General features: G+C 44.0%; 1 protein-coding gene and 1 pseudogene across 4 annotated transcripts; both read left to right on the top strand.

The window, feature by feature from the left end:
* RNF135 (ring finger protein 135) lies at positions 1-26401 on the top strand. 4 transcript variants are annotated; one of them, XM_001174801.7, is made up of 6 exons: positions 1-1254; positions 11369-11512; positions 14691-14853; positions 20547-20611; positions 23745-23834; positions 25152-26401. In XM_001174801.7, exons 1-6 carry the CDS (start codon positions 871-873, stop codon positions 25176-25178), a joined length of 873 nt encoding a protein of 290 aa, XP_001174801.1. In that variant the 5' UTR covers positions 1-870; the 3' UTR covers positions 25179-26401. The 4 variants fall into 4 exon arrangements, with proteins under 4 accessions (XP_001174801.1, XP_001174802.1, XP_511391.2 ...); XM_001174802.7 differs by lacking the exon at positions 20547-20611; XM_054670085.2 differs by lacking the exons at positions 1-1254; positions 20547-20611 and adding an exon at positions 2467-2738.
* On the top strand, positions 5082-5836 carry LOC134808871 (divergent paired-related homeobox-like; annotated as a pseudogene).
* Positions 26402-26550: the final 149 nt, after the last annotated feature.

Here is a 26550-nt window from a genome sequence, read left to right as displayed (position 1 = left end):
TTTGGGTCATCTGGGAGGACGTGGTGCTCTTTTAGCTCTAACATTTTCTGGTTGCAATGCGTTTAGGACTGGGATGCGAAGTGAGTGAGTGAGTGAGTGAGTGAGCCTTCTCAGGAAAACACTTTCTAGAATTTTGTCCGAGCGTCTGTTGGGAAACGCGCTTACATCCTGCAGAGGGCGGTAAGGACACAGCGCACAACTCTGCATTATACCTGCGAGTTAAAAAGCCAAGGGTTCGCTCACTCAACCTTGAATGCGCGTCAGAATCACCTGGGGGAGGTTTTCTAAAATACCCGTGCTCCACCCAAGACAATGAAATCAGACTCCCTGCGAGCCGGGCCGAACATCAGCATTTTTGAGGACGCTCCCTGTGGCTGTGCATCGGTGATCTTTAATCCCCTGCTACTTGTTAGAGGAGCTGGATGACACTTCGTGGGCTCATTCTCATAAATAAGCTGCTGAATGGAGTCCTCTCCTCCCAAGAGTTGTCGGTGTTGCATCTTTTTTGTTGTTTATTTTTTTTTAAGCCAACGGACGAAGACATCCAACGGTGCTGCATCTTAATGGGGGGACATCCAGCTAAAGGGAATCTTGGAGACCTCCGCGGGTTTCTAGCAGCTCGCGGCATGTTGGTTTCCCAGGGCAAGAGGCCGCCACTGAAGGTCAGCTCTGTCTTTCCAGCTGGGCAGTGGAGGCTCTAAGTCTGTTTTCAGCAGGATAGGAGGAAGGAGACGGGGTGGCCCCAAGGAAGGAGGAGAAAAGGCGGCCGAGAAGAGGAGGAGGGCAAGGGGAAGAGGAAGGGCGAGGGAGGAGCCTGAGGAGACTCGCCCGGCTCAACCCAGACGTCCGCGCCCCGGCCGCCTGGTGGCCATGGCGGGCCTGGGCCTGGGCCCGGGCCCGGGCTCCGCCGTTCCCGTGTGGCTGGCCGAGGACGACCTCGGCTGCATCATCTGCCAGGGGCTGCTGGACTGGCCCGCCACGCTGCCCTGCGGCCACAGCTTCTGCCGCCACTGCCTGGAGGCCTTGTGGGGCGCGCGCGGCGCCCGCCGCTGGGCCTGCCCCACTTGCCGCCAGGGCGCCGCGCAGCAGCCGCAGCTGCGGAAGAACACGCTACTGCAGGACCTGGCTGACAAGTACCGCCGCGCCGCACGCGAGATACAGGCGGGCTCCGACCCTGCCCACTGCCCCTGCCCGGGCTCCAGTCCGCGCTCCAGCGCGGCCGCCAGGCCCCGGCGCCGCCCGGAACTGCAGCGGGTAGGGAGGCCGGGCCCGCAGCTCCCCTCGCTCCCCCGGGCTGCCCGCCGCCTGACCCTTTCCCATGTGGCTCGAACCCCTTTCCTCAGCCGTTCTACTTTTACGTTCCTTTTCTCAGTCTAAAAGTCGACTCCCGCTCTTCGGAGGCACTTTGGAAAGTTCATAAAAGTATGAAGAAGTAGAAAAAAGCAAATTCCCCATCTTCCGAAAGCTTGTCAACTTAGCTGCTACACACCTTGGCATATTTCAACTTCTTCCCAATCGATCTTCGGTCTCTTTCTCTGAAACTTGTAAAATTGTGGTAAGATCTATATAACATTAAAACTGGCCATTTTAACCTTTTTCTTTATTTCTTTGAAACGGAGTCTCGCTTTGTCGCCCAGGCTGGATGGAGTGCAATGGCGTGATCTTGGCTCACTGCAACCTCCGCCCCCCAGGGTCAAGTGATTCTCTTGCTTCAGGCTCGAGAGTAGCTGGGATTACAGGCGTGCGCCATCACGCCCGGCTAATTTTGGTATTTTTAGTAGAGACGGGGTTTCGACATGTTAGCCAGGCTAGTCTCGAACTCCTGACCACAGATGATCCGTCCGCCTCGGCCTCCCAAAGTGCTGGGATTACAGGCATGAGCCACAGCGCCTGGCCTCATTTTAACCTTTTATTTTTTTGAGACGGAGTCTTGCTTTGTGGCCCAGGCTGGAGTGCAGTGGCACCATCTTGTCTCACTGCAAGCTCCGCCTCCCGGGTTCACGCCATTCTCCTGCCTCAGCCTCCCGAGTAACTGGGACTACAGGCGCCCGCCACCACGCCTGGCTAATTTTTTGTATTTTTTTTCTTTTTTAAAGAAATAGGGACGGGGTTTCACCGTTGTTAGCCAGGATGGTCTCGATCTTCTGACCTGGTGATCCGCCCGCCTCGGCTTCCTAAAGTGCTGGGATTACAGGTGTGAGCCACCGCGCCCCGCCTCATTTTAACCATTTTTAAGTGTACAATTCAGTGACAAATTAGTTACATTTCCTGTTGTGCAACTATCACTGCTGTTTCCAAAACTGTTTCATCATCATAAACAGAAACTTTGTACTCATTAAGCAGTAACTCCTCATTTCTCCTCCCTCTAGCCCCTGCTCACATCTAAGCTACTTTCTGTATCTGAGTTTGCCTGTTCTAGATATTTCATATAACTGGAATCGTTCAATGTTTGTCCCTTTGTGCCTGGTTTCTTTCACTTAGCATAGTGTTTTCAAAGTTCATTCATGTTGTAGCATGTGTCAGAACTTTATTCCTTTTATGGGGCTGAATAATATTCCATTGGGTGGATGTGCCACATTTTTTTGTTTTGTTTTGAGATGGAGTCTTGCTCTGTTGCCAGGCTGGAGTGTAGTGGCACGATCTTGGCTCACTGCAACCTCTGCCTCCTGGGTTCAAGTGATTCTTCTGCCTCAGCCTCCCAAGTAGCTGGGACTACAGGCATGCACCACCACACCCAGGTAATTTCTGTATTTTTAGTAGAGACGGGTTTTCACCATGTTGGCCAGGATGGTCTCGATCTCTTGACCTTGTTTGTGATCTGCCCACTTCGGCCTCCGGAAGTGTTGGGATTACAGGCGTGAGCCACCGCACCCAGCCTCACTGTGATTTTGATCTGGATTTCCTTAATGACTAATGATGTTGCCCATCTTTTCTTGTGCTTGTTGGTCATTTATAGATCTTCATTGCAGTAATGTCTATTCAAGTCCTTTGACCATTTTAAAATTGGGTTATCTTTTTGTTGTTGAGTTTTAGAGATTCCTTCTATATTCTGGATATCAAATTAGATATGACTCACAGATATATTATAAAATATATATTCTCCCATTCTAAGCGTTGTCACTTTCTTGATGGTATCCTTTGATGTGCAAAAGTTTTAAATATAATTTTTATCTGTTGTTTTCTTTTGTTGCTTGTGCTTCTGTTGTCATATTTACAAATCCATTGCCAAATCTCAGTTCATGAAGATTTACCCCTATGTTTTCTTCTAAGAGTTTTTTTTTTTTTTGAAACGAGGTCTCACTCCTTTCCCAGGGATGGAGTGCAGTGGCACGATCTCAGCTCACTGCAGCCTCCACCTCCCGGGTTCAAGCAATTCTCCTGCCTCAGCCTCCAAAGTATTTGGGATTACAGGCGCCTGCCACCACACCTGGCTAATTTTTGTATTTTTAGTAGAGACGGGGTTTCACTGTGGGCCAGGCTGGTCTGGAACTGCTGACCTCAAGTGATCTGCCCACCTTGGCCTCCCAAAGTGTTGGGATTACAGGCATGAGCCACTGTGCCAGCCTCTTCTAAGAGTTTTATGGTTTTCGCTTATGTTTAGGTAATTGGTCAATTTTAAGTTAATTTTTGTATATGGTGTGAATTAGGGGTCCAACTTCACTCTTTTGTATGTGGAAATCCAATTGTCTTGGTACCATTTGTTGAAGAGTCTATTCTCCATTGATTAGACTTGGCATCCTTGTCAACAATCATTTGGCTGGGCCAGGCATGTGGTTCACACCTGTAATCCCAGCACTTTGGGAGGCCAAAGTTTCATCTAGAGATGAAACCCCATCTCTAGAAAAATACAAAAAATTAGCTGGGCATGGTGGCATGTGCCCGTAGTCCCAGGTACTGGGGAGACTGAGGTAGGAGAAATCACCCGAGCTGGGAGTTTGAGGTTGCAGTGAGCCGTGATTGTACCACTGCACTCCAGCTTGGGTAATGGAGTGAGACTCTGTCTCAAAATAAATGTATAGTTTTATTTCTGTACATTCCATTTTATTCCATTGGTCTATATGTCTGTACTTATGCTGGTACCACACTATTTTGATTACTATAACTTTGTAGTAAATTTATAAATAGAGAAGTGTGAGTTCTTTGACTTTGTTTTTTGTTTTTTTCCCCAAGATTGTTTTTGTTATTCAGAACCCCTCGCAATTCCATCTGAATTTGAAAATTGGCTTTTCCATTTCTACAAAGTAGGCTGTTGGAATTTTGATAGGGATTATGTTGAATCTGTAGATCACTTTGGGTAGTATTGACATCTTAACAATATTAAGTCTTCTTTCCCTAAAACACAGAATGTCTTTTTATTTATTTTTATTTGGGTCTATAATTCCTTCAGTGATTTTTTTTTGTAGTTTTAAGTGTATAAGTCTTTCACCTCTTTGATTAAATTTATTCCTAGCTATGTTATTCCTTTTTATTATTATTATTATTATTTTTATTTTTTGAGACAGAGTCTTGTTCTGTCACCCAGGCTGGAGTACAGTGACACGATCTTGGCTCACTGCAACCTCCATCTCCCGGGTTCAAGTGATTCTCCTACCTCAGCCTCCTGAGTAGCTGGGGTTACAGGCGCCCGTCACCACCCAGGCTAATTTTTATATTTTTGTAGAGATGGGGTTTCACCATGTTGGCTAGGCTGGTCTCAAACTCTTGACCTCAGGTGATCTGCCTGCCTCGGCCTCCCAAAGTGCTGGGATTACAGGCATGAGCCACTGTGCCAGGCCCATTATAATTTATTTTAAGAAATTTTTCAGGCAGATTGTCATGGCTCACACTTATAATCCTAGCACTTTGGGAGGCAGAAGCAGGAGGATTGCTTGAGCCCAGGAGTTCAAGACCAGCCTGGGCAGCATGGTGAGATCCAATTAAAAAAAAAAGAAAAAAGAAGCTATGAGACCCAATGAAAAAAAAAGAAAAAAGAAGCTGGGTGTGATGACATATGGCTGTGGTCCCAGCTACTTGCGAGACTGAGGTAGGAAGAACACTTGAATCCAGGAGGTTGAGGCTGCAGTGAGCTGTTTTCATGTCACTGCACTCCAGCCTGGGCAACAGAGCAACATCCTGTTTCCCCTTAAAAAAAGATTGCTACTTATGCCTGCACCTGAGCCCAGGCACACATCTGGATTAGAAGATGCCAGGCTCAGAGGATCTTCCTAAAGGCAAGGACCAGATGCATTCACACAGGAAACGAACCATGTTCACTGAGAAGCAACTGGAAGATCTGAACATCTTGTTCAATGAGAAACCATACCCAAACCCCAGCCCTCAGAAATAAATTGCCTCGAAAATAGACATACACCCAACAGTACTCCAGGTCTGGTTCAAGAACCACAGAGCAAAACTCAAGAAAGCCAAATAAAAGCATATTCAGCAAAAACAAGAAACTTCACAACTGCCAATACCGGAGGGTGGAGTCACCACCAGTGTCGGCCTGAGAAATGCAGACACACTACCCAGATTGCCCAACACTGCTCACCTGATTGGCCTGGTATACATGGGTCATCGGGTACCCTCTTTCCAGCTCATCCTGTACCCCAACCTCAAGGTCCCTGCAGATGACTTCGTTGGCCACAGAATAGTCCATTTTGGCTGCTGCCAAGCTCCTAACGTATATGGCTTCTACCCCATTTTGGAATCCCAAGTTTGGGCTCCAAGCTTCAATTCTGACTCTTCTGCCTGTTCATCTCTACAAAGCTGAGAGATGATAAATACAAAAAGTCACATGTAAAAAAAAATAAATACTAAAAAAATTTTGTTTGTTTGTTTTTTTGAGATGGCGTCTCGCTCTGTTGCCAGACTGGAGTGCAGTGGCGTGATCTCTGCTCACTGCAACCTCCACCTCCCTGGTTCAAGTGATTCTCCTGCCTCAGTCTTCCCAGCAGCTGGGATTACAGGCACACGCCACCACACCTGGCTAATTTTTGTATTTTTAGTAAAGACGGGGTTTCACCATGTTGGCCAGGATGGTCTTGAACTCCTGACCTCGTGATCCACCCACCTCGGCCTCCCAAAGTGCTGGGATTACAGGCATGAGCCACCACGCCCAGCCTATTTCAATTTTTTTTTGAATGTTTTAAGACTTGTTTTTGTGACCTGACATATGTTAGGTCTTAGGTTTTGTGACCTATCCTTGAGAATGATCGTGTGCTGAGGAAAAGATCCATGTCTGTAGCGTGGATGTAAATGTTCCGTAAATATCTATTAGGTCCATTTGATCTATAGTACAGATTAAGTCCAATATTTCCTTGTTACTTTTCTGTCTGAATAATTTGTTCAATGCCAAAAGTGGGTTGTTGAAGTCTCCAGCTGTTATTGTATTGGAGTCTGTCTTCTCTTTAGCTCTAATAATACTTGCTTTACATGTCTGGGTGCTTTAGTGTTGGTGCATATATATTTACAGTTGTTATATCTTCTTACTGAATTGACTCCATCATTATAAACTTTGTCTTTTATTATAGATTTTGTTTTGAAATCTATTTGTCTGATATATGTATAGCTAATCCTGCTCTTTTTTGGTTTCCATTGGCATGGGATATATTTTTCCATCCCTTTATTTTCAGTCTATATGTGCCTATAGATGAAGTGTGTTTCTTGTAGGGAATAGATCATTGGGTCTTGTTTTTTTATCCAGTCAACCACTCTGTGTCTTTTGATTGAAGATTTTTGTTCATTTACATTCAATGTTATTGATATGTAATTCTTGCCATTTTGTTATTTGTTCTTTGGTTGTTTTGTTTTGTGGTCTTCTCTTCCTTCTTTCCTTCTTTTCTGTCTTCCTTTAAATGAAGATGATTTTCTCTGGTGCTATGATTTAGTTTCTTGCTTTTTATTTTTTGTGTATCCATTATATGATTTTTGATTTGAGGTTACCATGAGCTTGCAAGTAGTATCTTATAACCTATTGTTTTAAGCTGATAACAACTTGACACTGCTTGCATGAACTACCTAACAAGCAAAAAGAAAACTAATAAAAACTCTACACTTCAAATTCATCCCCTGCTATTTAATTTTTTGTTATTTCTGTGTATATCTTATACTATCTATATGTTTGAAAGTTGTTGTAGTTATTTTTTATTGGTTTTCTGTGACCTTACTATTACTAGTGAGGTTTTTGTTTTGTTTTGTTTTGTTTTGTTTTGAGACAGAGTTTTACTCTGTTGCCCAGGTTGGAGTGCAGTGACGTGATCTCGGCTCACTGCAACTTCCACCTCTTGGGTTCAAGAAATTCTCCTGCCTCAGCCTCCCGAGTGGCTGGGACTACAGGCATGTGCCACCATGCCCAGCTAATTTTTGTATTTTTAGTAGTGACAGGGTTTCATCATGTTGTCCAGGCTGGTCTTGAACTCCTGACCTCAAGTGATCTGCCCACCTCAGCCTCCCAAAGTGCTGGGATTACAAGTATGAGCCACTGCGCCTGGCCTTCTTTTCTTTTTGATTGAAGTATTCCCTTTAGCATTTCTTGTAGGACAGGTCTGGTGTTGATAAAATCCCTTAGCTTTTGTTTGTCTGGGAGAGTCTATTTCTCCTTCATGTTTCAAAGCTATTTTCACAAATTATAGTTTTCTAGGGTAAAAGTTTTTTCCTTCAGCACTTTACATATGTCATGCCACTCTCTCCTGGCCTATAAGGTTTCCACTGAAAAGTCTGCTGCCAGATGTATTGGAACTCCCTTGTATATTATTTATTTCTTTTCTCTTGCTGCTTTAGGATCCTTTCTTTAACCTTAACCTTTGGGAGTTTTATTATAAATGCCTTCACATAGTCTTCTTTGGGTTAAATCTGCTTGGTGTTTTATAACCTTCTTGTATGTAGATATTGATGTCTTTCTCTAGATTTGGGAAGTTCCACGCTATTATTTCTTTGAATAAACTTTCTACCACTATTTCTTTCTCTACCTCCTCTTAAGGCCAATAATTCTTAGATTTGCCCCTTTGAGGCCGTTTTCTAGATCTTGTAGGCATGCTTCATTCTCTTTTTTCTTTTGTCTCTTCTTACTGTGTATTTTCAAATAGGCTGAATTCAAGCTCACTAATTCTTTCTAATACTCGATCGATTTTGCTCTTGAGAGACTCTGATGCATTCTTCAGTATGTCAGTTGCATTTTTCGATTCCAGAATTTCTGCTTGATTTTTAATTATTTCAATCATTTTGTTAAATTTACCTGATAGAATTCTGAATTCCTTCTCTGTTATCTTGAATTTCTCCGAGTTTTCTTAAATCAGCTATTTTGAATTCTCTGTCTGAAAGGTCACATATTTCTGTTTCTCCTGAATTGGCTCTTGGTGACTTATTTAGTTAGTTTGGTGGGGTCATGTTTTCCTGAATGGTCTTGATGCTCGTGGATGTTTGTCAGTGCCTGGGCATTGAAGAGTTAGTTATTTATTGTAGTCTTCACAGTCTGGGCTTGTTTGTACCTGTCCTTCTTGGGAAGGCTTTCCAGGAATTTGAAAGGACTTGGGTGTTGTGATCTAAGCTGTATCTGCATTAGGGGGCACCCCAAGCTCAGTAAAGCTGTGACTCTTGCAGACTACTAGAGGTACCACCTTGGTGGTCTTGTATAAGATCCAGAAGAATTATCTGGATTACCAGGCAGAGATTCTTGTTCTCGTCTCATACTTTCTCCAAAACAGTCAGTCTGTGTGCTGAGCTGCCTGGAGCTGGAGGTGGGGTGACAGAAGCACCTTGTGGCCATGACCACTAGAACTGCTCAGGGTCAGACCTAAAGCCAACACAGCACTGTGTCTTACCCAAGCCCCTTGTTAACCACTATCTGGCTACCACCTGTATTCTCTCAAGGACCTAGGGCTCTATAATCAGCAGATGGCAAAGCCAGCCAGGCTTGTGTCCTTCCCTTCATGGTGGCACATTCATCCAGGCTCAGGGCGGGTCCAGAGACCCATCTCAGCACTAGGACTTGCCTAGGAGTTGCAGTCCTTGTGGCCTAGACTGCCTTTGAAGTTTATTTAGAGCCGCAGAGCACTTCAGCCCACAGTGGAGAGGCTTGCCAGAACTCAGGTTCCAATAACTGGGGTGGGTGATTTGATTCCTCTCTGGCTAGGACTGATCTAAATGCTCCCTCTGTGGGTAGGCGTCAGCTGAATTCAGCCCAGTTTTGCTTTGTGAAGTGACAAGGCAAAGTCTCTCTATTCTCTTTATCACCATGCTCTCCCTTTCCCGAGTGCACAGATTCTCTGTGCATGTGGCCCCTGACACATGGGATATGGGTTGCATTGGCAATTCAAGACTGTTTTTCCTACCCTCTTCAGTGCCTGTTTCAGTAATATAAAGTTAAAACCAGGTACCGTAAGTACCCCTGATTTTTGGTTCTTATGAAGTTGCTTTTTTGTGTAGTTGTTAAATTTGGTGTTCTTGTGGGAGGGATGATCAATGGAGCCTTCTATTTGGCTATCTTGCTCTGCCCTCTCCACCCTTAAGTCTTCTGGCTTTCCCCCACTTCTCTCTGGCCCTAAACCATTTTTAAGTATACAGTTTGGTGATATGAAATACATTCACAATGTTTTGAAACCATCACTACCATCATTTCCATAACTTTAAAAAATTTTAAATTAACATGACTGGTTCTTCAGGGTACCATAACTCTTTTCAACTCGCAAAAGTGGAATTCTAGGAGGACATTAAAATTCTCCATTTCCTCTTCCCCCAGCCTCTGGCAACCATCATTCTAATTTCTGTCTCTGATTTTGACTACTCTAAATACCTCATATAAGTTGAATCATACAGTATCTGTCTTTTTGTGACTGGCTTATTTCACTTAGCATAATGTCTTCAAGGGTTATTTATGTTGTAGCATGTGTCAGAGTTCCCTTCCTTTTTAAGGCTGAGTAGTATTCTATTGTATGTATATGCCACTTTTTGCTTATTCATTCATTTGTCTGCAGATACTTGGGTTGCTTCCATGTTTTAGCTAGTGGGAATAATACTGCTATGGGCATGAGTTTATGAATCTCTTTGAGATCCTGTTTTCAATTCTTATATATCCAGAAGTGGAATTGCTAAATCATATGGTAATTCTAATTACATATATATACATATATATATATATATATATTTTGAGATGGAGTCTGGTTCTGTCACCCAGGCTTGAATGCAGTGGCATGATCTTGGCTCACTGCAACCTCCATCTCCCGGGTTCAAGAGATTTTCTTGCTTCAGCCTCCCAAGTAGCTGGGATTATAGGTGCCTGCAACCACACCTGGTGAATTTTTGTATTTTTAGTAGAGATGGGGTTTCACCAGGTTGGCCAGGATGATCTCGAACTCTTGACCTCAGGTGATCCACCCGCCTCGGCCTCCCAAAGTGCTGGGATTACAGCCATGAGCTATTGCGCCTGGCCTATTTTTAATATTTTGAGCAACCACCATTCTGTCTTCCATAGTGGCTATATCATTCCCACCAACAGTGCAGAGGGTTCCAATCTTCCCACACCATCAACATTTGTTATTTTGTTTTTGTTTTTTTTTATAGTAGCCAACCTAATGAGTGTGAGGTGGTATCTCACTGTATGTTTTGATTTGCATTTCCCTAGTGATTAGTGATCTTGCATGTCTATTCATGTGCTTATTGGTGATTTGTATATCTTCTTTGGAGAAATGTCTATTCAAGTTCTTTGCCCATTTCAAAATTCAGTTGTTTGTGGGTTTTTGCTTGTTTGTTTTACCAACCAAACAAGCGGCAGTGATATGTTTTTATTGTTGAGTTTTAGAAATTCTCTGTATATTCTCAGTATTAATGCCTTATCAGATGTATGACTTGCAAATATTTTCTTCCATTTTTGTGGATTGCCTTTTTACTCTATTGTTCGTGTCTTTTGATGCACAAATGTTTAAACATTTCATGTAGTCCAATTTGTCTCCTTTTTTCTTTTGTTGCCTGTGCTTTTAGTGACATATACAATAAATCATTGCCAAATCCAATGTCATAAATTTTGCCCTATGTTTTCTTCTAACAGCTGTATTATTTTAGGTCTTACATTTAGGTCTTTGATCCATTTTGAGTTAGTTTTTGTATGTGATGTTAGGTAAGGGTCCAGCCATATTCTTTTGCATATAGATATCCAGTTTTCACAGTACAATTTGTTGAAAAAACTGTCCTTTCTCCATTGAATGGTCTTGGCACCTTCGTCAAAAATCATTTAACTATATATGTGAGAGTTTATTTCTGGGTACTCTATTGTATTCCATCGGTCTGTATGTCTGTTTTTATGCCATTACCACAGTATTTATGACTCCCTCTGTCTAGTGGTGGTTCCCGGGTCCAGTTTTATAGAACCCAGGACCTGAACTTTGCTGTTTTGAAGGTGGCAGTAGAGAAGAGCGTCACAGAAGTTGGTCAGGAGCTGACAGAGCTGGTGGAACATCTTGTAGACATTGTCAGAAGCCTGCAGAATCAGAGGCCCCTATCAGAATCTGGACCAGACAACGAACTGAGCATCCTGGGCAAGGTAGGCTCCACTGGGAGAGGAAAGGATGTGGAAGGGAATAGGGCTAGGGATTGCTTTCAACTGGAACAACATGAACATATTTGAACCTGAAGGATACAATAAGTCTCAACCTTTTATTGTTCTCTTTACTACCAGACATGGATGATTGGACATTTGGAATGCTTGAGGTAAGGTTGGGAAGCTTCAAATGGGCTAGGATCACTCCACCTAACAAGCTATCTCTAAGATCACCAGTGACCTCTGTGTATAACGTTCTGGTGCCTGTCTCTATAAACGTTCTGGTGCCTGTCTTCATTGACCTTTCAGCAGCCTTTGACACTGGGGACCACACCTTCATTCTTAGCTTTTGGGACAGGAATCTTTTGGCTTTCCCCCACCTCTCTGGCTGATCCTTCTCAGTCTGTTTACAGGCTCTCTCTCCTCTGCTTAGGAATTAAATGCTGGAGTTCCTCAAGGCTGAGTTGTAGGTCCCTTTGTTTCCCCTGCAGGTAGTCTTCCCTGCATCCATGGCTTTAATGACCACCTCTATGCACAAATAATTGCTCCAGGCTGGAGCCTTCTCTGAGCACTAGGCTGCTATGTCTTCCTTCTCATCTTTTCTTCTTGGGTATCTCAAAGCATCACACTTAATGTGTCCTAAACTGCTCCTCTTCTGGGATTTCTCATCTCAATGCTTGCCCCATTATCTTTCCAAGTACAGAAGCCAGAGACCTGGAAATCATGTTACCTTCTTCTCCCTTACCCTAATATGCAGCATATTGTAGCTTTAAGACCTGCCTAATTACCTCTCAAATCTATTTACTTATTATTGAGCTCCTTTGAGACTTCTCTAATCCAAGCCTCTGATAATTTCATGTCTGGATTGCTGTCATAGTCTTCCAAGTGCTCCACTCTCCCTCTTCTAGTCTGTTTTCCTCATGGTCATCACAGTGACTACCACAAACATCAATCTGAAAATGTAACTCATCTGCTTAAAACATTCAAATTACATCAGTTTGCTCAGGAGTAAGACCCAAATCCTCACAGGACCAACAAAGCCCTGTAGGATCCCATCTCTGTCTGCCTCTCAAATCTCATCTCTGCTCCTGCCGCCTGGCTCTGTGCGCTCTAGCTACACTGGCCGCACAGTCACTCTAGTGTGTCTCACGTCTTCCCACTACAGGGCACCCTTCATGGAATGCTCTCCTTTCCCTCCATCACTTAGGTATTACTTGCTCATCCTTCAGATCCTAGCTAGAACGTCATTTCTTCAGAAAGAAGCCTTCAATGATTTCCTTGAACAAATCAAATCTCCCCATTAGAGGCTCTGAGGACTCCATGTACCTTTCATTTGTAGTGGTTATCACCATTGCACCTTTGTAATGACTTGTGCCATACTCTATATTAATGTCTGCCCCCCTCCCTTTTCCTTCACTGGACTCTCAACTTCAGGAGGATAGGGACTTTTGATGCTTTTTTATTTTTTTTGAGACAGAGTCTTGCTGGAGTGCCGTGGGGTGATCTCAGCTCATTGCAACCTACGCCTCCTAGGTTCAAGTGATTCTCCTGCCTCAGCCTCCCGAGTAGCTGGGACTACAGGTGTCCGCCACCACTCCTGGCTAATTTTTGTATTTTTAGTAGAGACGGGGTTTCACCATACTGGCCAGTCTGGCCTCAAACTCCTGACCTTGTGATCCACCTGCCTCGGCCTCCCAAAGTGCTGGGATTACAGGCGTGCGCCACCTTGCCTGGCTGATGCTTTTGTTCTTTTGTCCACCATTGTGTCCCCAGGCCCTAGCACACTACCCAAGTACCCACTTACAGTAGGGGTTCAACAAATACCCACTGAATGTATGAATAAATGCATCTTTAGGGATGCGATGTGTTGGGATAGAAAGTCTGAGGGTCTGACTTTCAGAATTGACATTGTCACTCACTAGCATTATGACCTTGGGCAAGTCATTTCATCTATCTGCGTCTCAGGTTCCTATCTGTAATATAGAAATAATGATACAGGGCCTGCCACATCATTGGTTTATTGTGAGGATTAAAAGAGGTATAAGAAAGTGCTTGAGCAATGTTAAAATGTGGGATGTTATAATTAACTGTGGCAATTTAGTTAACCTTCATGAATTTCATCTTCTTTTGTAAAATGGAGATTTTTTACAGGTTGATAAACCTACTTTGTGAGGTTGTTATGCAAATGAGAGAAAGGCAATATCTAGCATGTAGAAAACACTCAATAAGTGTAATACTACCGTATTTTGATTGGTAGAAAGAATGGGGAGTGGATTATGCAAAGGTGGGAAGGAAAGTCAGGGGTTGAAGTGGGTGAGCAGATAAAGGGCTGTATTGGGGAAGAACAGGACCTGAGGCTAAAGAAAATGAGGGAGCATGTGTTGAAGGCCCTAGAAAGCAGGACCTGGATGCAGGCAATTTGAGAGGGAGCTCTTGCGAAGTGAAATAATATAATGATAGAGGTGGGAAAAGGTTCCTTTTTTATTTTTGTGAAATGGAGTCTTGCTCTGTCGCCCAGGCTGTAGTGCAGTGGCATGATCTTCTCAGCTCACTACAACCTCTACCTCCCGGGTTCAAGTGATTGTCCTGCCTCAGCCTCCCATGTAGTTGGGATTACAGGCACTTGCCATCATGCCTGGCTAATTTTTGTATTTTTAGTACAGACAGGGTTTCACCATGTTGGCCAGGCTGGTCTCGGATTCCTGACTTCAGGTGTTCTACCCTCCTCAGCCTTCCAAAGTGCTGGGATTACAGGTGTGAGCCACCATACCTAGCCGAAAAGGTTATTCTGACCTCCATGGTTTATCTCAGTAACTATCTGTAGTATTTATTTTATAAAGCCCCTATAAGATGTGCCTAGAAATGTTAAACTTTTTTGGTATTACCTAAGAAATCCATGTTTATTGTGCAAAATATTAGAAAGCACATAGCATTAAATAAAGCAAATTAAAATGCTCCATAACCCCATCACCCAGAAATAACCACTCTTTGATATTTTTGCTGTGCTATGTATTATTCCAGATTTTTTTCAAGGCATATTTTTTGAGGGCCTAATTTTGTTTTTAAAAACTTGCTGGGAATTAAATAGAAAATTATAGATGAATAGAAAAACTTGAATATAATAGTTGATAGACTGCATAGCGGACTTCCATTTATTCAGTTTTAAATGGTTTATCAATAGGCTTTTTCTTCTGGGGTGGATCTTTCCATGGCTTCTCCAAAGCTGGTGACTTCTGACACAGCTGCAGGGAAAATCAGAGATATTCTCCATGACCTAGAAGAAATTCAGGAAAAATTACAAGAAAACGTCACCCGGAAAGAGGCTCCTGAAGCACAAATGCAGGGTGAGCTGATCTTATTTATTGGAGGAGGATTAAATATGGAAGTTGGGGGGAGTAGCAGAGTGCTCCATGGCTTTGTTCTCTGGGGATAGGATCCCAGAGTCCAGCTGTATTACCACTGTGGTGTCGTGAATCAGGTAGGGGTGGGCTGAAGTGATTTTGTGGCTGAATATGTTTTTGGCAATGACTGAAGGTGTGATGTATCACAAGTCCTTAATAGATAGAAACTCATTTTTGAAGATCCATGCACACAGGTCCTTACTGATCAAGTGTGTTATCTTACTGCAGAGATTCTGAAATAGGCCACTTTTAATTTTTTTTTTTTTTTTTTGTGATGGAGTCTCACTCTGTCGCCCAGGCTGGAGTGCAGTGGCACCATCTGGGCTCACTGCAAGCTCTGCCTCCTGGGTTCACGCCATTCTCCTGCCTCAGCCTCCCCAGTAGCTGGGACTACAGGTGCCCGCCACCATGCTGGCTAATTTTTTGTGTTTTTGATAGAGACGGGGTTTCACCATGTTAACGAGGATGGTCTCAATCTCCTGACCTTGTGATCTGCCCGCCTTGGCCTCCCAAAGTGCTGGGATTACAGGCGTGAGCCACCGTGCCTGGCCTTAAATTTTTAACTAGTAAATGTCTTCTTCTTCTTTTTTTTTTTTTTAATAATTTTGTTTTGTTTTTGTTTTATTTTGAGACAGAGTCTCACTCCGTCACCCAGGCTGGAGTGCAGTGGTGCAATCTTGGCCAGAATTATAGGCGTGCGCCACCACGCCTGGCTAATTTTTGCGTTGTTTTTTTTTTCTTGTCTTTCTTTCTTTTTTTTTTTTTTTTAAGTAGAGACAGAGTTTCACCATGTTGGACAGAGTGGTCTCAAACTCCTGACTGCAAGGCTCACCACAGCCTCCCAAAGTGTTGGGATTACAGGCGTGAGCCACTGCACCTGGCCGTAAATGTCTTTCTTAACAAAGCATATAGGCCAAGTGCAGTGGCTCACGCCTGTAATCCCAGTGCTTTGGGAGGCTGAGGTGAGAGGATCTCTTGAGGCCAGGAGTTCAAGACCAGCCTGGACTACAGAGAGAGATCCTGTCTCTACAAAAAATAAAAAGTAACCAGATGTGGTGGTGCACACCTGTAGTCCCAGCTACTCTGTAGGCTGAGGCTGGAGGATCACTTGAGCCACGGGTTCAAGGCTGAGTGATCATGCCACTGCATTCCATCCTGGGCAACAGAGGGAGATCTTGTCTACAAACAAAACCAGCATGCCACTTTGTAACTAGTTGTTGATACAGTCTATTAAAATATAATCTCTGGGGAGTGTGTTAATGTTAATATTAAACAGTACCATATAGAAAAGAACCTTTCTGTCCTGATCCTGTAGTTTCTCTGTTGTTCTTCCAGAGTTATTGAAAAATAACTAACACCTTCCTGTCAGACATTAGACGTTAGCTCTGTCTGGTCTCCCAGGGTTCTTCCTTCTGCTCTGGCCACTGCTATCTTCATATGCTTTAGAGGCATTTCTTCTGTAGCTTTTCCTCTTCTGATAGCTTTTATATCCTTTATATTTTCATATTTAAACAATCTTATGCTACTTAAAAAATCATTTCTGGCCAGTGCAGTGGCTTATGCATGTAATCCCAGCACTTTGGGAGGCCGAGGCGTGTGGATCACCTGAGGTCAAGAGTTCAAGACCAGCCTGGTCAACCTGGCGAAACCCTGTGTCTATTAAAAACACAAAAATTAACTGGGCATGGTGGTGGGTGCCTATAATCCCAGCTACTCAGGAGGCAGAGGCACAAGAATCACTTGAACCTGGGAAGCAGAGGTTGCACCATTGCACTCCAGCCTGGGCAACAAGAGTGAAACTCTGTCTCAAAAAAAAAAAAAAAAAAAAGAATCATTTCTTACGTAAGTGGAGAAGCATGATTCCTTGGAAAAAGTTTCTTAAGGAAAACAATTAGAGAGCAGTTTATTGTTCCAAAAATTATCTGAGAAAGAAGCACCTTCGTATTCTGTGTGCTTCTAAACTTAGGTTGGGTTCCTTAGTGATTTTATTTATACAAACTTAAGATCAATTTTTAAATTTTGGGGGGTTAAATTTAAAATTTCATATTCAAAAATCAAAACAGGGCTGGGCGCGGTGGCTCATGCCTGTAATCCCAGCACTTTGTGAGGCCAAGGAGGGTGGATCACCTGAGGTCAGGAGTTCGAGACCAGCCTGGCCAACATGGTGAAACCCCGTCTCTACTAAAAATACAAAAAATTAGCCGGGCGTGGTGGCACACTCCAGTAGTGCCAGCTACTCCAGAGGCTTAGGCAGGAAAATTGCTTGAACCCGGGAGGCAGAGGTTGCAGTGAGCCACTGCACTCCAGTGTGGGTGATGAGCGAAACACCATCTCAAAACAAACAAACAAACAAAAACAGTATAAAAAGGGCATACTGCCCAATCTCTCTTCCATCCTTGCCAATTGCCCCATTCTCTCTTCTCAGTGCACCACTTTTATTACCGTTTTTTTGAGTGTCTGTTCAGAATTTATTTATGCAAATGTCAGCGAATATGAATTTATATTTTTATTTCTCCCAATCTTTTTTTAATACACAAAAGATAGCACATTATATACATTGTCCTGCATTTTGCTTTTGTCTTTTACTTTATACATCTTTATTTTACAGTACAGTAGTTAGGACATTTTTTCTTTGCTTTTGTTAGTACCTAGGGCATTTTCTCTTACAGTTGCTCAGTATTCCAATATCTGGGTATGCCAACATTTATTTACTCCATCCTCTGCAGATGAATGCGTGATTGTTTCCAATTGTTTACAATGACAAATAATGCTAAAATCAATAACTGTGTATGTACATTGTTTCATATGGGTGTAGATATAATTGTAGCTCAAATTGCCAGTGAAGGTTTCTGGGTCATAGGGTAAATTCATTTGTCATTTTGATATACATTGCCAAATCACCCTCCAGTTGGGTTATACCAGTCTTCACTCCCACAGAAGAAGTGTGTGTCCCCAACCTGCCAACTGAGTGTGTTGTCAAACATTTGTCTTTTTTTTTAAACCAATCTCATGGGTCAAAATATTGATGTGAAATTAGCCAGTCTTGGTGGTGGGTGCCCGTAATCCCAGTTACGTGGGAGGTTGAGGCAGGTGAATTGCTTGAACCCGGGAGGCAGAGGTTGTAGTGAGCCAAGACCGTGCCATTGTCCTCCAGCCTGGGCAACAAGAATGAAACTCTGACTCAAGAAAATACATTGACGTGAGAGTATACTGCACGTTTTTTATCTCTTTCTTTTTCTATTTTTTTTTTTTTGAGACTGAGTCTCGCGCTTGTTGTCCAGGTTGGAGTGCAGTGGCCCGATCTCGGCACACTGCAATCTCCGTCTCCCAGGTTCAAGTGATTCTCCTGCCTCAGCCTCCTGAGTAGTTGGGATTACAGGCACCTGCCACCAGGCCTCACTAATTTTTGTACTTTTAGTAGAGATGGGGTTTCACCATGTTGGTCAGGCTGGTCTCAGACTCCTGACCTCAGGTGATCTGCTTGCCTCGGTCTCCCAAAGTGCTGGGATTACAGGGGTGAGCCACCGTGCCCGGCCTATACTACACTTTTAATTTGTGTTTCTCCATGAATTGTCTTTCATATCTTGTGTTATTGGTCTTTTAAAAATTGACATTTAGGAGCTCTTTGTAAATTAAAGAGATTAAACTTTTGTCTGTTATATGAATTGCAAATTTTGTTCCTTAATATGTCATTTGTCTTTTTATTTATCTTTTATGGGTTTTATAATGCCATATAGACATTTTTAAATTTATGTAATTTTTTTTTTTTTTTGAGAAGCAGTTTCGTTCTTGTTGCCCAGGCTGGAGTACAAAGGTGTGATCTGGCTCACTGTAATATCTGTCTCCTGAGTTCAAGTGATTCTCCTGCCTCAGCCTCCCAAGTAGCTGGGATTACAGGCCTGTGCCACCACACCTGGCTAATTTTTGTATTTTTAGCAGAGACAGGGTTTCCCCATGTTGGTCAGGCTGGTCTCAAACTCTTGACCTCAGGTGATCCACCTGCCTTGGCCTCCCAATCTGCTGGGATTACACAGGAATAAGCCACTGCGCTCGGCCTTTACATAATTTTTTATAGAGATGAAATCTCACTGTTTTGCCCAGGCTGGTCTCAAACTCTTAGGCTCAAGCAATCCTTCTGTCTCTGCCTGCCAAAGTGCTGGGATTACAGGTGTGAACCACCATGCCTGGCCTCAATTTTTTTTTTTTTTTTTAGAGACAATAGACAGAGTCTTGTTCTGTTGCCTAGACTGGTTGACTAGAGTGCTGTGGCAATTCCTGGTCTCTAAATGTTTCTTTTTTATTTTTTTGAGACAAGGTCTTACTTTGTTGCCCAGGGTGGAGTGCAGTGGTGCAATCAGGGCTCACCCCAGCCTTGACCTCCCAGGCTCAAGTGATCCTCCCTCCTTAGCCTCCTGAGTAGCTGGGACTGCAGGTGCGTGTCACCGCACCTGGCTAATTCTTGTATTTTTGGGTAGAGACAGAGTTTTGCTATGTTTCCTAGGCTGGCCTGGAAATCCTGGGCTCAAGCAATTAGTTCACCTTAGCCGCCTGAGTAGGTGGGACTGCAAGGTGGCGCTACCACACTCAGTTAATTTTTTGTTTATTTTTTTTGTGGAGAAGAGGTCTTGCTTCTACTTTCATGTAGTAAATTTTGTTCATTTTTTCTTTTATGCATTGTAGATTTTAAGTTTTAGTTAGAAAACTCAACCCCCTGAAGTTTAGAAAGGAATTTTCTCAGGTATATGTGTGTGTTTGTACTTATACAGTTTACGTTTAAATCTTTGGTTTCATGTTTTACATTTAAATCTTTGACTCACTTCAAGTATATCTCAGCATGTATCCTAGTGCATTTTGTTTTATTTGTTTATTATTATTATTATTAATTTTGAGACAGAGTCTCACTCTGTTGCCCAGGCTGGAGTGCAGTGGCGTGATCTCGGCTCACCACAACCTCCGCCTCCCGGGTTCAAGCAATTCTCCTGCCTCAGCCTCCTGAGTAGCTGGGATTATAGGCTCCCAACACCACATCTGGCTACTTTTTGTATTTTTAGTAGAGATGGGGTTTCGCCATGTTGGCCGGGCTGATCTTGAACTCCTGACCTCAGGTGATCTGCCTGCCTTGGCATCCCAAAGTGCTGGGATTACAGGCATGAGCCACAGCACCTGGCCTTATTTATTTTTTAAATAGAGGCAGGGATCTCACTTTATTGCCCAGGCTAGTGTTGATCTCCTAGCTTCCAGCAATCCTTGTGCTTTGGCTCCCAAAGTGCTGGGATTACAGGCATGAGCCACCATACCGAGCCCCTAGTGAATTTTAAGTAAGATTTGTGTAGTGCCACTTTAGAGACATATCTCATAGCATTTTCATGTTTAATGATATTGCTCTGCTTAAAATGTTGCTCTTAACTGGAGAACCATGATTCTTTGGAAAAAATTTCCATGGTTAAGTGTAGATTATTTCTCTCATCAATAGAGATAAAAAAAGTATTAGGGAGTGTTAATTTAAAAAAAAAGTAAATAACTTCAGTAGGTTCTGCAAACGCTTTTTAAAAATTTTTTTTCTTTCTTTTTCTTTTGTTTATAATCTGCATTCTGCTGAATTAATTAATTAATTAATTTTTTTTATTTTGACACAGGTTCTCTGTTGCCCAGGCTGGAGTGCAGTGGCACAATCACTGCAGCCTCGATCTCCCAGGCTCAGGTGATCTTCCTTCCTAAGACTCCCAAGTAGCTGGGACTACAGGCATGTGCCACCACACTCAGCTAATTTTTTGTACTTTTTGTAGAGATGAGGTTTTGCCATGTTGCCCAGGCTGGTCTCCCACTCTTGGGCTCAAGCGATCCTCCTGCCTCAACCTCCCAAAGTTGTTGGATTACAGGCGTGAGCCACGGTGCCCAGCCAAACATTTTTTAAAAACCTATTAACAATAAGTAATAATCGGATCAGCAAAATAGGAGAACAGTGATATTCATCTGAATTTTGTGTTTTTCTAAATTGTAGTGAAAATACATACAACATAAAATTTACTATCTTAACTATTTTTAAGTAGGCAGCTCAGGCAGGTGCAGTGGCTCATGCCTGTAATCCCAGCACTTTGGGAGGTTGAGGTGGGCAGATCAGTTGAGTCCAGGAGTTCAAGAGCAGCCTGGGTAACATAGTGAGACCCACTTCTCTACCAAAAATACAAAAACTAGCCTGCTATGGTGGCACATGCCTGTAGTCCCAGTCCCAGCTACTTGGGAGGCTGAGGTGGGAGGATCACTTGAGCCTGGGAAGCAGAAGTTGCAGTGAGCCGAAATCAGGCCACTGCACTCCAGCCTCGGCAACAACAACAAAAAAAGTAGCAGCTCAGAGCTCAGTACTGTTAAGTATGTTTACATTATCATATAACCAATCTCCAGATCATTTTCTTTTTTGTAACTTTATTTTATTTTATTTTATTTTTTTGAGACAGAGTTTCACTCTTGTTGCCCAGGCTGGAGTGCAATGGCATGATCTCGGCTCACTGCGACCTCTGGCTCCTGGGTTCAAGCGATTCTCCTGCCTCAGCCTCCCAAGTAGCTGGCATTACAAGCATCCACCACCACACCTGGCTAATTTTTTTTATATTTTTAGTAGAGACGAGGGTTTCACCATGTTGGCCAGGCTGGTCTCAAACTCCTGGCCTCAGGTGATCCGCCCGTCTCGGCCTCCCAAAGTGCTGGGATTACAGGTGTGAGCCACCACGCCTGGCCTGTAACTTTAATTTTAATTTTTTAGGATCAGGTCTTACTTTGTTGCCCAGGCTAGAGTACAGTGGCACAACTATGGCTCACTGTAACCTCAATCCTCCTGCTTCAGCCTCCCCAGTAGCCAGGACTATAGGCCCACACCACCATGCTCAGCTATTTAAAGAATTGTTTTGGCCGGGACAGTGGCTTACCCTGTAATCATAGCACTTTGGGAGGCCGAGGCGGGTGGATCACTAGGTCAGGAGATCGAGATCATCCTGGCTAACACGGTGAAACCCCGTCTCTACTAAAAATACAAAAAAATTATCTGGGTGTGGTGGTGGGTGCCTGTAGTCCCAGCTACTCAGGAGGCTGAGGCAGGAGAATGGCGTGAACCCAGGAGGTGGAGCTTGCAGTGAGCCGAGATTGCGCCATTGCACTCCAGCCTGGGCGACAGAGCGAGACTCTGTCTCAAAAAAAAAAAAGAATTGTTTTGTAGAGACAGGGTCTCATTATGTTGCTCAGGCTGGTCTGGAACTCCTCCTGGCCTCAAGTGAGCCTGCTGCCTCAGCCTCCTAACTAGCTGGGACTATAAGCATGGGCCACCATGCCTGGCTTCATGTTGCAGAATTGAAACTCTATACCCATTAAGCAACAATTCCACATTCCCTCAACCCCCTCCTACCTGGCAACCACTATTCCACTTTCTGTTCTATGAATTTGACTATTCTAGATACCTCATGTGAGTGGAATCATACAGTATTAGTGTGTGAGAGGTTTATTTCACTTAGCATAATGTCCTCCAAGCTCACCTATGTTGTAGCATATATCAGAATTTGTTACTTTTTTTTTTTTTTTTGAGACGGAGTCTTGCTCTGTCACCCAGGCTGGAGTGCAGTGGTGCGATCTTGGTTCACCGCAACCTCCGCCTCCCGGGTTCAAGCAATTCTCCCACCTCTGCCTCCCTAGTAGTAGCTGGGATTACAGGCATGTGCTACCACCCCTGACTAGTTTGTGTGTGTGTGTGTGTGTGTGTGTGTGTGTATTTTTTAGTAGAGACGGGGTTTCACCGTGTTAGCCAGGATGATCTCGATCTCCTGACCTAGTGATCCACCCGCCTCGGCCTCCCAAAGTGCTATGATTACAGGGTAAGCCACTGTCCCGGCCAAAACAATTCTTTAAATAGCTGAGCATGGTGGTGTGGGCCTATAGTCCTGGCTACTGGGGAGGCTGAAGCAGGAGGATTGAGGTTACAGTGAGCCATAGTTGTGCCACTGTACTCTAGCCTGGGCAACAAAGTAAGACCTGATCCTAAAAAATTAAAATTAAAGTTACAGGCCAGGCGTGGTGGCTCACACCTGTAATCCCAGCACTTTGGGAGGCCGAGACGGGCGGATCACCTGAGGCCAGGAGTTTGAGACCAGCCTGGCCAACATGGTGAAACCCTCGTCTCTACTAAAAATATAAAAAAAATTAGCCAGGTGTGGTGGTGGATGCTTGTAATGCCAGCTACTTGGGAGGCTGAGGCAGGAGAATCGCTTGAACCCAGGAGCCAGAGGTCGCAGTGAGCCGAGATCATTGCGAGTGGTCATTGCACTCTAGCACACATGACTGCTTTAAGTTAATAATTAAACTTTAGCACATCGAGAGGGAATTAGGAGGTGTCAGCAATGATGATGAATCTCACTCCAACTCATGTTACCCAGTTTATGTAACAACAGTTTAAAACATTGACTTGGGGGTCCTGGATATTCTAGGTGTTAGGGTGCTGCAATTCCCTGGAACTGTATTAGTTGATTTTATTTCATGAGTGTGCATAAAACACCTTCTATCTATGGGACTGGCATGGGGCTTGGTGCTTAGAACATACAGATGAAGAAGATCTTTGCTAGCAAGGAGCTGAGAGCTTAGTGAAGAAAGAGTGAAAAGTCCACAGTGAGAACATGGAGGTGCAAGTACCTGGGCTGCAGGCACACTGCCTCTGCCTGATCCAGTCCTGACACTGAAAAATGTGTAGATGATAAGAAGACAAGCCAGCCATGTGCCTTGACCATGATGTTTGGAGACCTTCAGTTTGCCTTTTTCTGATGGGACTTTCCTCTGTTAATTTTTTTGTTACTTAGGAGAACTCCTGGAAGCCCCGTCTTCCTCCTCATGCCCATTGCCTGACCAGAGCCACCCTGCACTCAGGAGAGCTTCTCGGTTTGCTCAGTGTAAGTATATGGTCCACTTTAAACATGGGTTTGGCTTGCCGCAGAGCGGGCTTCGAGAATATCCTATGTCCATCTCCCTACTGCTAGGGCCACTCCTTGGCTTACTGCACATGGATTTGTTCCAGGTCCCTCCACGGGGGGAGCTGATTGCAAAGGCAAAGCAGGTTGAGACTCTAGACCCAAGAGCACTCAGAGTCCAGCCAACCTTTGAGCATCTCTGCTGTGGCCACCAACTACAGCCAACTGCCTGTTCCCAAACCTGCTGAGGTATTTCTGCATCTGTGCTGTGGCCACCAACTATAGCCAACTGCCTCTTCCTAAACCTGCTGAGGTATTTCTGCCATCTCAGTCTAGGATAGTCCTTAAGAGCATGGATCCCAGAGCCAGACTGCTTGGGTTTGACTCCCAGCAGCTCCACTAACTAGCTGTGTGATCTTGGGCAAGTCACTTAAGCCTCCTAGAGCCTGGGTTTCCTCATCTGTAAAATGGAGATAATATAGTACTTCTCTTGCCATGAGGGTTAAGTGAGTATGAGTAAAGCACCTAGAGTAGTCATGCTATATAAGTGTTAGCAATTTATTCACTCAATAGGAAACCAAATGAAATATACAAAGTGAGTAAGACATGGTCCTCAATCAGGAAGTTTCAGTTTAACTGGGAAGGTATAAACAGCTGTGGTCCTAAATCACCATAAGACGGGCGTGAGCCACCGCACCTTGCCTACGCCTAGCTAATTTTGGTATGTTTAATAGAGACAGGATTTGGCCATGATGGCCAGGCTGGTCTTGAACTCCTGGCCTCAAGTGTTCCACCTGCCTCAGCCTCCCAAAGTGCTGGGATTACAGGGGTAAGCCAGTGCACCTGGCTGAAGGAGCTGGCCTGATTTTTAAAATTGACATATAATAATTGTATAGTCTGGGTGCAGTGGCTCATGCCTGTAATTGCAGCACTTTGGGAGGCTGAGATGGCAGGATTGCTGGAGCTCAGGAGTTCGACACCAGCCTAGGAAGCATGGCAAAATCCTGCTTCTTTTCTAAATAAATTTTAAAAATAAATAAATATAATAAGTGCACATATTTATGGGATACATAGTTATGTTTCAATACATATGGTGCATAGTGATCCGATCAAGGTAGTTAGCATATCTATCATCTGAAACATTTATCATTTCTTCCTGTTGGGTGATGTACCAATTTTAATGCCAGTGTGAGTGAAACATCACACCAAAAGATACAAAGTTGCTATTTGAAGACTTCTTAGCATGGACCATCAAAAGATGACCGGCCATGTTGTTATTGTTCTTTTTTTTTTCCAAAGGGGCCATCCATCCAACCTTTAACTTGAAGAGCCTTTCCTGCAGCCTGGAGGTGTCCAAGGATTCCCGTACAGTGACTGTGTCTCACCGCCCACAACCCTATCGCTGGAGCTGTGAGAGGTTTTCTACCAGCCAGGTCTTATGTTCCCAGGCCCTGTCTTCTGGAAAGCATTACTGGGAAGTGGACACTAGGAATTGCAGCCACTGGGCAGTTGGGGTGGCTTCCTGGGAGATGAGCCGCGACCAGGTCCTGGGAAGGACTATGGACTCTTGTTGTGTGGAATGGAAGGGGACTAGCCAGCTCTCTGCATGGCACATGGTCAAGGAAACTGTCCTTGGCTCAGACAGACCTGGGGTGGTGGGCATCTGGCTGAACCTTGAGGAGGGAAAGCTTGCCTTCTATTCAGTGGACAATCAGGAGAAGCTTCTGTATGAGTGTACCATCTCTGCCTCCTCTCCTTTGTACCCTGCCTTCTGGCTGTATGGCTTACATCCTGGAAATTACCTGATAATAAAGCAAGTAAAGGTGTAAGGTTTCCTAAGGGATTACAACACAGTGGTTTCCTGGTCTCTCTCCCTGTCATCAATCAGGGTAGTAACTTGACTTAAGAATACCACTTTTTAGAAAAATTATGATAGAGATGGGATCTCACTAGGTTGCCCAGGCTGGTGTCGAATTCCTGGCCTCAAGCAGTCCTCCCACCTCAGCCTCCCAAGGTGCTGGGATTACAGGTGTGAGCCACCACACCTGGCCAAGAATACCACTTTTGAAGTTAATCCTTTTGTGTGATACAGGATGAACTTGGGATGTTTGAACCCTGGACATTCCAAATAAAGAATAGGCCCCTGCCTGGCTCCTGGGAGATAACCTCTAAGCCATTAGAATATCTTGCCTGATAGGAGTGTTTTTGTTTACCTGTGAGCCTTGGGCCATGCAGTATCAGCTTGACCTTGCAAGGTCAAGCTGAGGAGACTAAGTTAGCCATGTGGGCAGTGAAGCATGCCAATGTGATCAATCCCTAGTAAAAGCCCTGGACACCTAGGCATGGGTGAGCTACTCTGGTTGGTAATACTCTGTGCACACATCATTGTAGCCACACATCATTGCTGGGAGAATTAAGCATTATCCTGAAGACTCTGCCAGGAGAGGATAATTGGAAGTTCTCTTGGACCTTACCTTATGTGCCTTTCTTCATTGCTGATTTTAATCTGTATCCTTTCACTGTAATAAACTGTAACTATGAGTGCAACACTTTGCTGAGTTCTGTGAGTCCTTCTAGTGAATCACTGAACCTGAGGGCAGTCTCAGAGGATCTCTAAACATAATTTGCTACTTATCAGTTGCTATGTAAGAATATTGCCACAAATTTAATGGTTTAAAATAACACATAGATATTATTT

Source organism: Pan troglodytes, chromosome 19 (genome assembly GCF_028858775.2).
Source record: "Pan troglodytes isolate AG18354 chromosome 19, NHGRI_mPanTro3-v2.0_pri, whole genome shotgun sequence".
Classification (NCBI taxonomy): Eukaryota; Metazoa; Chordata; class Mammalia; order Primates; family Hominidae; genus Pan; species Pan troglodytes.
Note: the sequence above shows the minus strand (reverse complement) of the source record. Positions and strands in the feature narration are given on the sequence as shown.

Excerpts from the sequence above, each read along its gene's own strand:
- RNF135 (XM_001174802.7), top strand. The coding sequence starts at position 871 with ATGGCGGGCCTGGGCCTGGGCCCGGGCCCGGGCTCCGCCGTTCCCGTG. Across the intron at positions 11,513-14,690 it reads AACTGAGCATCCTGGGCAAG|GCTTTTTCTTCTGGGGTGGA; the intron begins GTAGGCTCCACT and ends GTTTATCAATAG. Across the intron at positions 23,835-25,151 it reads AGCTTCTCGGTTTGCTCAGT|GGGCCATCCATCCAACCTTT; the intron begins GTAAGTATATGG and ends TTTTTTCCAAAG.